At 46.4% G+C, this 11,931-nt stretch overlaps 1 protein-coding gene across 3 annotated transcripts in view; it reads left to right on the top strand.

The window, feature by feature from the left end:
• Window positions 1-243: 243 nt before the first annotated feature.
• Window positions 244-11,931, top strand: part of ADAMTS19 (ADAM metallopeptidase with thrombospondin type 1 motif 19) — a 120,075-nt gene continuing 108,387 nt past the window's right edge. For all 3 annotated transcript variants that reach the window (XM_035099895.2, XM_060280126.1, XM_035099894.2), the window contains exons 1-2: window positions 244-773; window positions 5,465-6,069. In XM_035099895.2, coding sequence (XP_034955786.2) covers window positions 689-773; window positions 5,465-6,069 — 690 coding nt within the window. In that variant the 5' untranslated portion in view covers window positions 244-688. The remainder of the gene's footprint in view (window positions 774-5,464; window positions 6,070-11,931) is intronic.

Below are 11,931 nucleotides of genomic sequence, written 5' to 3'. Positions count from 1 at the left end.
ATGGCGCAAATAAGGATTCATTCATTCATTCATTCTGCAGCAGTGTCCACTAAACGCCCCCCCCTACTTTCTTTGGCGGGACCCACCGCAGACCTACCTGCCCCGCGGTCCGCGAACGCACGTGCGCGAAAGAGGCGGGGCCGGCATGCAAATCGGAGCGCCGCCCGTAGCCAATCGGCGGCAGGCGAGCGCCCGGAGTTCGGGGGAGCCCGCGCGTCGGTTTCAGTCCTCCGCCCACTTGCCACCCAGGGAGAGCTCTCTCCGCGGCTCGCCGGAGGTGCGGATCGGGCCGGGGGTGGGCGGGCGCGCGCGGGACCGGGCGCGCGCTTTGTGCGGGCGTGTGCGGTGACACCACCTCTCCGCTGCTGCCGCTGCCGCTCGGGCTCCTTTTCTTTTTTGCCGCCTTTCTGCAAAGCAGGTCACCCCCAGCGCCTCCTCCTGGGAACCGGAGCGCGCTGCTGCTGCTGCTGCTGCTCCGCTTTAGCCGCCGCGGAGCTGCTGCTGCTGCTGCTAAGCCCGCGCTCTCTCTCTCATTTTCCCTCCGGCTTGGCCAGCTCCACGTCGGGGCGCGAAGAAGCCCTCGGAGGCGATCGGCGGCCAAGCGCTCTCCAAAAACGAAACAAAACGAAAAGAAAAACACCCGCCACCGGGAGACGAGGGAGGTGATCCGGTCACTTCTCCTCCGTGGATGGAGGAGAGACGAGGGATGCGACTGAGCCGTCTTTGTTGCCTCTTTTATCAGCTGTGCTTCCTGTCAAATGGGATCGCTTCAGGTAATTTCAGCATTTTCTCTCTCTCTCTTCTAGGGTTGCCATATTTCAAAAAGTTAAACAAAAACAAAGCAGGACTCCCCGAAAGTTGTGGAGCTTTTTTAGGAAGACCCCAAAATATTGAGGCAAAAAAATGTGGCTTGCCTAAGATCCAGGACAAACCCCCGCGTTTCGGACCCCCCCCCCCGTAATTTTTGAAATCCCGGTAGTGGCCGGGGAAATCCGAACATATGCCAGCCCTACTCTCTCCCCACCCCCCAGCCCAGCACGCCTTCTCAATTTTCTTCTTTTCAAATCTTGTCTGTTTAATAAACGGACACACTTATTCTTTCCAGAGGTGTCCAAATGCTGGACTGGGCGGAGAAAGGGACAGGGAGCCGTGGGGCACGAAGTAGGTGTGTGGATAGATTTGCCAGCTCTGCTAGATAAAAGATCTGGATTTGAGGATCCTGGGCGAGCGCAAACTTCTGCACAGGAAGATTCTCGTGTTGCACCAATATCTCTGTGAGTTATCGGGCTCCAGGTTGCCTGGAATGCCTTGGCCCGTCCCCTCACCAAATGCACAGCGCCAGGTGTGGATGTGAAGAATACAGCACTCTGCACATGTTCAGAGTCGGACAGCTCTCCAGTCAGCCATGCAAACGCTTTCTCATTGTTGGCAGTATAAGACTGAAAGTTAAGCCGCCACTCAAATTAAGTGCTTCCTTTACTAGCATGTATGAAACAGGAGGGAATTCATTCTCTGCCTTCTTTGCAGAGATGCACTCTCTGATACACACCCTAAGACAGTATCTTGGTTTGGCATAGTTTACGAGAATGTGTCCTCCTACAAACGTTTTTCCAAAATGTGTCTTATATAACATTCAAACTGTGAGCTTTCATTCCCTAGGAGGGATCTATGTGTTCTCATTACCTAGAAGGAGATCTGTGAAGTTTAGGTCTCTAGACACTGTGCTGCAAAAGAACACATTAAAAAGTAGAAACGATATATATGTTCGTGGTTTATACCATATACTGTATTTTCACACAATGCATGCAACATACAGTATTTGGCAATTGCAACTGGCCAAGTTAATTCCTATCTCTTCCTCTGTCCCAATGCCTCCTTAACTCTCTCTGGGTTCAAAAGGCAGAACACATATTCCCCTGAGACAAGAGCACGCTTTATTGTCTTTCTCTCATATGGATCAACTCCAAGCATTAATGGTCAACATTTAATAAATTGAGTTACTTCTGTAGCATTGTTTCCTTTGATGAACAAGACTAGGTAGTCAGTTGCAAGGAAACTCTGTTTCTCTGTACAGTACATTGCCTGCTTCACCTAAGCTAACTGCAGAATGCTTCACAGCTATTTCCTGTGCAGCGAGGTCTGTTGTTTTGTAAGGCTTTTGCATGAGTAGAAGAACATGCCAGATAGCACTTTCCTTATTGTGTGTAAAAAAATATCCATATTGTAGAGGAGCCCGGGGGCGGACTGCTGAGCGTTGAATCTGGCTTGTTCCTGTATAGTAATTTTGCTGTACTCCGGACTTCTAGAATACGGCACATGCCACTATGTGAAATGTGAGAAGACTTGACGAATCGCGTTCTGCACCTCTTTGTACGGTGTCCAGTTTGTATTCTGTTTCTGTAAGATGTGAATAATAACCATGTGTTAACACCTGAAATGCAATAGTGTCAGAAGTGATGGAGGGGGGCTGTGGAATACATGTGGAAGTTTCCCAGTTCAACCCCTAACATCTCCAGGTAGGGCTGAGAGAGGCTCATACCGATTCCCAGTGTCATTCTTACGATGTAATGGTTAGTATTATAAGCGGGGCCAGCGACAAAATGTCTCTTGAGACCGATGTATGCCAACAACAACAATGCCCGCAACAAAATGTTGTGATATATAGTCGTACCTTTGATCTTGAACGCCTTGGTTCCTGAACATATTGGCTCCCAAACAATCAAAACCTGGAAGTGAGTGTTCCGGTTTTCAAACGATTTTGGGAAGCCGAACGTTTGATGGGGCTTCCATGGCTTCTGACTGGCTGCAGGAGCTTCCTGCAGCCAATCAGAAGCTGCGCTTTGGTTTTTGAACGTTTTGGAAGTTGAATGGACTTCCGGAACGGATTCCATTTGACTTCCAAGGTACGGCTGAATTTCCAACCCACCGGGATCCATCCCTGGGAAAGAACTTTTTCCTCTCCCTTCAACCACAGTCTCCATCCTACTTCCAGTTTCTGTTTTTCCTCCAACAGTAGAAAAGCCCTGGAAGATGCAGATCCGTCTGAAGGTTTTTTCTTTCTTTCATTTTTTTTAAAGAAAGAACTTTTTTTAAATTGACATTTTCTTTTAAGCTACAAATGTATATACTTCTGCACATCCCCCAGGTATTAAATTACCACAACTTTCTTTTCAGGTGGCCCAGTTCCAAACCGTACTGATAGCACTTAACCACCCAGGTTCATAATTAGAGGAAATTATTATCATCGTGCTGCAGACGGGGAGAAGTGACTGAGAGAAGGTGGCCTGCCTGAGGCCACCTAGTGAGTTTGTGAGAGAAGCAAAATCAGACACTACTCCACACCCCCTTGAAATATTAAACAGAACTATTAAAATGGATAATATATCACCCCTATTTAATGCCTTATAATTTGAAAAGAAGCTTTGGGTTATATTTAGTTTAAAAATGATGCAGTTTATACTTCGAGAGGAAGTATATACAACATGGGGCTCTTCTATTCATTCTGTCAGTGCAAGCATTTAACTTGCCTGATGGAATGATCTCCCCTCTCTTCCCCCTGCTTGATCTGGGGGTTCTCAAGACCCCCCCCCCAGATTGGGGGGAGGAAAGGAGGGAAAGTCCACTCTGCTAGCAGGACCCGTGCTGGCTTCTGCTAGCGCACCTACTTAGTTGAATCTGGTCCTTTATTTTTTAAAACATGCAACAGTCTTCAACACAGGTATGAATTTAAGCATTTTCACCCTTCTTTAACATAGGTGATATATCATCTCGGATCTTGCACAGCCTAGCACAGGGAGAGAAAAAACACAGCATTCAAATCCAACTCTATTTGTGTCACTGTTTTGGCCAAGGATGGAGAACCTTTGGTCCTCCAGATGTTGTAAGACTCCAGCTTGTTGTATGAATTACCATGCATTTGTAAAAACTTGGTCATCTAGTGTGGCAGCACCTTCACTTTAAAACTCTCTGCCTGTTGTATTCTTTTTGGTGCTTGCTAAAAACTTTTAACGTTTAGACGAGCCTAAACAGATGCTTAGAAAGTTGTGGATTTCAATCGGTTTTAGTATTTTTACTTTTTGTACGGTTTTAATGATTGCTGTAGTTTTTTCTCGATTTTATTGTTTTGCTTTTTTGTAAACCACTTTGAGGTTTGTTTGCAAAAACACTAATAATAATGATGATGATAATTTATTTGTACCCCACCCATCTGACTGGGTTGCCCCAGCCACTCTGGACAGCTTCCAGCATATATAAACTCCCATCATTCTGGACCATTATGTCATTATGTTGACTGGGGTTGATGGGAAGTCCGCTTACCTTATTTGGTGGCCAGCGTTGCAGCCGGGCCCTTTATCACCTGGCCGAGGGCTGGAGACTGGTGCACTCCTTGCCGTTGCCTCCCCATGCTGTTGGCACTGGGCAGGGTGCTGCTCAAGGAGCGGGCTTCACTAACCATTCACCACCGTTGAGGGGCGTGTCCACAGGGAATTTAAACTCCAATGCAGCCGTCCTCTTGCATCCTTCACATTGGGTAAGCCCTTGTTTAGATGGAGGGGAGGTTGTAGCCTCCGCCTGCCCCTCCTCATTAAGGGTATCCTGCTAAAGGTATCTGGGTGTGTGGATTCTGTCCAATGCCCGGACGTGGGCCAGGGACATGCCACACCCCAACGGGGACCCCTTGGGGTGCTCCTATTTGATGTAAGTCTTAGGGTTCACCCTATCAGTGGTTTACCCTTAGTTGGACTCCCAGCAGACGGGTGGGAGTCGAGATATAGTCTGGCTTCACCCAATGCCTAAGCCAAACTGCTCACATCTGTAACCAATAAAGGTAAAGGTAAAGGGACCATTAGGTCCAGTCGTGACCGACTCTGGGGTTGCGCACTAATCTCGCATTATTGGCCAAGGGAGCCGGTGTATAGCTTCCAGGTCATGTGGCCAGCATGACAAAGCCACTTCTGGCGAACCAGAGCAGCACACGGAAATGCCGTTTACCTTCCCGCTGTAGTGGTTCCTATTTATCTACTTGCATTTTGATGTGCTTTCGAACTGCTAGGTTGGCAGGAGCTGGGACCAAGCAACGGGAGCTCACCCCATCACAGGGATTTGAACCACTGACCTTCTGATCAGCAAGCCCTAGGCTCAGTGGTTTAGCCCACAGCACCACCTGGGTCCCTTGTAACCAATAAAGTTGTGGCCTATTTGAATCCATAAACCCAAATCTGCTTGTTTGTGTGTTTTATTTATCCACCAGGGGAACGTGGGTCACGGGGCCTTGGTATGCAATTGGAGACTAATAGAATATGGATAGCTAGCTCTTCCCCACCCCAAGTGTAGTTGAAGCATTGAAATGAAACTGACATATCTTAAGTCTGGCTCCAGTATTGATCTATCATTTGTGACAACTGTTAAAGTTAGGGAGCGGTTCCGGCATTAAACCTCAGCCTATCTTTCCCCCCCTGTGCAGGTCTGCAACCTTTGGGAGACTCCGAGGAGTGGGAGATTGTCTACCCGGCACTATGGAGCAGGGGCCAGCAGGAACCCAATGGAGGCAGCGGTGCAGGAGGCAGCTGCAGCACTGATGGAAACTGTGGGAACAATAGCAGCAATCTTAGTGCAACCTCTGCATCCACTCAGGTGGTGGGCAGCTCTCGCGAGGTCCGCTCAGTTCCTTCCTCATCTGACAGGCAGCTGCAGCCAGTAGGGGAGACCTCAGAGGACGAGGTCTCCGAGGATGAATATGAGTCTCAGGAGTTCTATCACTGGTCTCCTCTTCCTCAGGGATCTAACGCTACTTCTCAGCTGCCCCCTCCCTCGCCTCTGTCGCCTTCTTCAGAGGACGGGGACGAGGTGCTGCTGAGAATACCAGCTTTTGCTCAGGAGCTCTACCTGCTGCTCAAGAGGGACAGCCGCTTCCTGGCTCCAGGCTTTGCAGTGGAAGAACGACTGATGAGTGAGAGGAGGAGTCTCCCGAACTCTGCCCAGACCCAGACAGAGAGATCGTGTTACTACAGCGGGTCTGTGCTCCATTACCCAGGCTCCTTTGCTTCCTTCAGCACTTGTGGTGGTTTGGTAAGGCTTGTAATCGTAGCATTCTCCCATTCCTGTATGTTTTTTGGGGTGCTTTCTTTCACCACCTCTTGTATTTTCTCTTTCTTTTGGGAAAAGGTTACTCTTTGTGCTGTCCTTTACTCATCCCCATGGTTTTACCTGGCTTGCCAGGTAAGGGTTACCCTGTAACCCATCTGTAGTCAGTGCTCCTCTGGGGGCGAAGTCAAACCGCTCCATTAACAGCACCGAAGCGGCCTCCCCACGGCGCAAGCCTGGGCAAAGTGAATGGAAGTCCTGGGCTGCCCAGATGAGAAGACCTACTTCTTGGCCTCGCTGATGTGGTCCAAAGGAAAGCAGAGCAATACGTTTGGCACCAGATTGGCTGCAGAAGTTGCCAGGAGGAGACATACAAGATGCCGCCTGTCAGGGTTTTTGCGACTACTCTTGAGTAACGACCCTCCACATGCTTGTCTTTCAGGAACTTTTATTGGTGCACATAATTTACAGTGAATTGAGCTGCTGGTTTCATGTCTCATCAGTCCGATTCAGAATCCGGCACTGCCCCTTTTCGCGACCTTGACCAACATAAGAGTCGCGGGACAGCTAACCTCCTCCCCTTTCTCCTCCTCCTTAATTCTGGTATCGGGGGGGGGGGAGGTCTCCGACCCTTCTGAGTCCCCTCCTCTCTTTCCCCCTCCCTCTCTTCCTGCCTGAGGAGCAGTGGCTCTTGGATGTTGGCAGAGCTCTGGCACTCCCTCTCCGTCTCCTGACTTTCCCCTTCTGACCCTTCCCTTTCATTACTGCTGGGAGATGGGCTGCTCCTGATGAGAGGGGGCTGTTCCCTATAAGCCCTCCCCCTTACACTGCCCAACCACCTTAGGGACTCCACTCCGGATTTGTGTAGTGTTTACTCCTTAGCCCTTTCTTCTACCGAATATATCCCACAAAGCAGCAGCAGAGGTTTAGGATCAGAGTTTTCCTTCTCTTAGAAGGGCGACCCCGTCTGCCCCTCATTTCTCTCTACAGCCTTCTTGACCGTTGGACCCCTTAGACTTGTCTGCTCAATCTGCTGGAGCCTGTCTTTGCATACAGGGGAAGTCTCTAACTCACTTAGAGTTTAAGACTATCAGCTACCCTTACCTGATTTAGCTGGCCAGCCAAAGATTGTTTTCCAGAGTGTGGCTGTTGCCGCATCCTGATAGCAGGTGAGAGCTGAATGCAGGGTGGGGGGTCCAAAGATAGACAAACTACCCCAGAAGGATCACAACACGTCCCCCACCAGAGCTACTACCCCTCCCCTAACACCTCATACACCCCATTGTTGGACTGCAACTCCAACATTGGCCATTAACCCGGAGGGCTGCTAATCTCCTTGCAGCTGTTTTGGATAAGGTGAATGAAGGAGCATACAAGCCTAAGACTCATGAACATTACACTAAACTATGGCTTAGTGTTGTGTTTGAACCAGGGCAATGAGTGGCCTGGCGTTTCTCTGATCACATTCATGCATAAATTGTTCATTTGTTTAAAATAATTTATAGACAAAGTCGCCTTGTTGTAAAACAAGGTGAGTTACAGAATAAAACGTATACAATAAAATAACGATAACAAATGCAAACGTATATCCAAAGTCAAGTAGAGCTGGTGCTAAGGATCAGGGCCCAAAAATGTGCTAATATTCTGCTCGGTATACAATAACACTCATTGTGGATCACCTAATTTTTAATTTGCCTAGGGTAGCAAACAACCCCCACCCCAGTAACAGAGGCTGCTGTAGCAACATGTAGGGACGATTTGGGCAGTGTTTATTTTCATTTTTTCTGAAGCTTTGCCAGAATCTTGGTTTATCGCGAACTCTTGTTAAACAAACCCATGGTTTGTTAAACGTTCCCCATGTTGAAGTTGGCTTGTTTTGTTTGGCATTTGTGATATGATCCCTGGTCCAAACAACCAAGCTGAGATGAAGGGAACAAGCTCAGGGAGGAGGAGAGGGGAAGGGGGAGCATGCAAGCTCAAGGCTTTGCTTCAGCTCATTACAGCTCATGCACAGAGTTGTAAACCATGGCTTGGCTTTATGTGCAGGTGAGGCCATTGATGCCTTTGCTTGGACCCTGCTGGACTTGAAACAATCTTTGAATGTATCAACAGTTCCCTGAAGACTGCAGTTAACTACTGGTAGAAGTTCAGCAGATTTTATCCTGGATTGTACCAGCTAGAAATCGGAATTAGACCCAGCGACAACCGCAATGGTTTCTGCAATGAACAGAAGTCCCAGGATATTTCAGGGTGGGTGGAGAGAGTACGGGCAGCTGGGATGATGTAAAATCCTGGAATGATTTAAAGCAAAGCAATTATTCTTTTCCTTTAGCCTTTTATTAATGCGCATGCCTGTGCGGAACCATATAGAAGAAGGACAGGGGTGTTGTTGACAGTGGCCCTGAGGCTGCAGAGAGCCAGTGGCATCTCAAATGAGCATATCCTGCTCTTTGTGGTTGGCTGGCTGTAATCTGTGGAACAGCGCTACAGCTATGAAGACATCGTTGGCTTCCATTCCAAAATCTGATTTCAACCGAAGAACATTGAAAATAGCTTGCCAGCTTTTTTTTTTTTTTGGTGAGGACTAGAGTTAGTTTAGTTTACTGCTGTTAAAACTTGCGGATTTGCCAGGTTGGATAGCATTTTAAAGTGAAATTGGGTGAAAAAGTTGAGGTTTAAGCAGCAGTTCAGTTTGCTTGGTTAGACTCAAACTGTTGGGTTTGGGGAAAATGGCATTTAACTGATACTGAAAAGTAGTTGCTTAAACTAAAGTGTAGGTTTTAAGAATTTGCATGTTGGGTGTCTCAATTTTTCCGGTGTTTTGGTACAATGCGGACTATGGATGAATAGTCAAAACCAAATACTTTTTTTGTACAGCGTATTGTTCCTTGTTCTGATAGGTGTCAACATACTTACATGTGTTTATATAGTGGGGATCTAGGGAATTTTTGCTACTTATATTTTTCCTTTTCTCTCCCCAAGTCCACCAACAAGGTATACACACACATATATATGGTAAAATTGGCCCAGCCAAAGGCAGATGGTTCTGTTTGCTTACAATTGCATATTACACTGTCTATCCTATAGGTGAATCATCACATGCTAATAGCCTATAGCTTGTTTAAGCGCTTGATTCTTCTTTTCAAAACAGCACAAGCAGACTCTAATTTTCACTTGGACTATATTAGGCAGCTTTTTCTACACAATTATATATCTTTTTTTTTTTTTGCTGCTGATGGTATTGTATGGGAGATTGTCCTGATCTACAGGATGAGTTGCTATAGTCACAGCTTGCCTGCCATATGGTGATAGCTGTTGTTTGATTTGAAAACTTGATCTCACTTTGCTCACTTCAAGCCTTTGTCTTTCCCTCCTATAAACTCCTAAACATCTTCCTGGTAAGGGTGGGAATGGGAACATGCAGATCAAGCAAATGTAAGCGACATTTATTTATCGAAAACAGGGTCCCCAAACTAAGGCCCGGGGGCCGGATGCGGCCCAATCGCCTTCTAAATCCGGCCCGGGAATCAGCATGTTTTTACATGAGTAGAATGTGTCCTTTTATTTAAAATGCATCTCTGGGTTATTTGTGGGGCATAGGAATTCGTTCATTCCCCCCCCCCCAAAAAAAATAGTCCGGCCCCCCACAAGGTCTGAGGCCCCCTGCTGAAAAAGTTTGCTGACCCCTGATCTAAAATGTCAGAAAGTACCAGTTTGAGTATACATTTTCTCTAGATATTGATCATAAAATAGTGTGCTATTTTATGTGCAAAAAACCTGATGGGACTGAAAACTGGACTTTAAAAAAGAGCTTTATCCACTGAAATGGTAAACATTGACCATGACCAATCTGAGTCAGTCATGTATCTAGAAGTTTATGCTCATTTTTATACACACATTTTCTTTCTTATTCCCTCCCCAACATCAATGGAAATCCTTCCCAATTCAAGATTAGTTGTTTTTAATTGCAAATTGCTTCATCTTAGAAGAATAAATTATGGCATGGCATTTCGACAAACTTGTGTGGTATTTTGGGTTTTTAAACAAATTACAAGGAGAAAGTTTGTTCATAAGGGCATGAAGCTGATTGGGGATAATCTTTCTCACTGAAAGGTCAGAGAGTTCAAAAGGCTTTTCTTTGTTTATCTTAATTTATCGCTTGTTTGAATTGTGGATAGATATGTTCAAACAGGCACTATCAGATTTACCATCAGCAGAAATGGTCTAGGTGGGAGGACATCAATGGAAATGTCAAATGGAAATGAAACAGATTTGGTTTATCACATAACTCAGGGGACAGCTCTGAAGGTATGATGTGATGGAGACCTGAACTTCAACTACTGGTTAATATGAATCTTAAGAGCTGAATGGATTTAATGCAGGTACTGCCAGCACTACTGACAAATATGCAAATGCAATTGCACCAAGACAATTTTCCACCAATGGCACCAATGTTTATTTCTTTATTATGAGTATATAGCAACAGCATTTAATTGTGCTGGTACAAGAACTGGTCAGAATGTACAGATCATGTGCAAAGGTTTACAATAAAAAGACCAATGGGGTAAAGGGAGGGGAGGGTGGAGACACAAGACTGGAATAGAGAAATACTGGGTTTCCCCCCCCCCCCAACTATTTTGCAAACTACATGGAGAGAATGATATATAGAAATGCTTGGCATAATAAAAATCCATTCAGTAGTTTCTAAGAAGAACCCAAAGCTCCATGGAAGAGTAGTGATAAAAGTTCTTGGTTCAATTATTGGCACCTTTAACAAAAATAATCTGGGCTGATAATGATTTCTGCTTGAGGCTTTGGGGAATTAGTTCCAGGTAGATGGGCTCTAGTGATCTTACTTGTTAGAAAGCAGGTCCTTGTGTCTTCATGTGCTCATGGATACAGGAGCGTGGAGGTGGTTTAGGAGAAATGTATCTGTGAAACAAGAAAGATCGAGTAAGGGTTCAGAGAGAACTAAGAGAGAACTGAAGCTAGACCACTGACTTTTGGCCAGACTTATCTAGTACCTTTCTAGACCTATTAAGCCCACAGAATAAAGAGACAGCAGAGTAGCTTTGAGTTTCAAATAGGCAACAATTCAATTGATCCTTTAAGTTTAGGGGATCTTCAGTTGTCACATAGTCTAACAGAGGCATCCCCAAACTTCGGCCCTCCAGATGTTTTGTACTACATTTCCAATCTTCCCCGACCACTGGTCCTGTTAGTTAGTTGTAGGCCAAAACATCTGGAGGGCCGCAGTTTGGGGGTGCCTGGCCTAACATAATCACCTCCCTCCTCCTCCTATGGATGCCCTATCATGTAGAAGAGCTTTCCTTCTCAAACTTTTTTTTCTGGGTGAACCTCATTAGTTTGGGACCATTGGATGAACTTTTTCCTGCTCATGGTCTTCACAAGTGCCAATATGAGCCTGTCTATATCACCTCCCCACAAGGCCTCACAATAAGGTGAATTCCAGGTGGAAGACCTGCCCTTGTCTCCTCTAGCCTCATGGCCTTGAAAGGGACAGGTCTGATGAGGTTTCCCTTCATTTTAGCACGTGACTCAGGGAGCTCATTTTTCTTCTCCTGAACTTCCACTGTACAAAGCCAACCTATCGTGCACTGACAGCCACCCAGCAGCCAAACTCACAATCAGGTCAGTGTGGTGCTGATGAAAAACAAAAAAACACAGAACCCTTCTAGCCATGTAGCCAGCAGGGAAGGAAGCTAGATCCACAATATGTCCTGGGCAGACCGGGCAGTTGCTGAGGCCAAAGGAAGGAAAGTAGAGACTTTGGGAAAGGACCGAAGTCTTCACCCCTTCTGCACTCAACTGCATGCAGCCAGTCTG

Source organism: Zootoca vivipara, chromosome 11, assembly GCF_963506605.1.
Source record: "Zootoca vivipara chromosome 11, rZooViv1.1, whole genome shotgun sequence".
NCBI lineage: Eukaryota > Metazoa > Chordata > Lepidosauria > Squamata > Lacertidae > Zootoca > Zootoca vivipara.
Note: the sequence above shows the minus strand (reverse complement) of the source record. Positions and strands in the feature narration are given on the sequence as shown.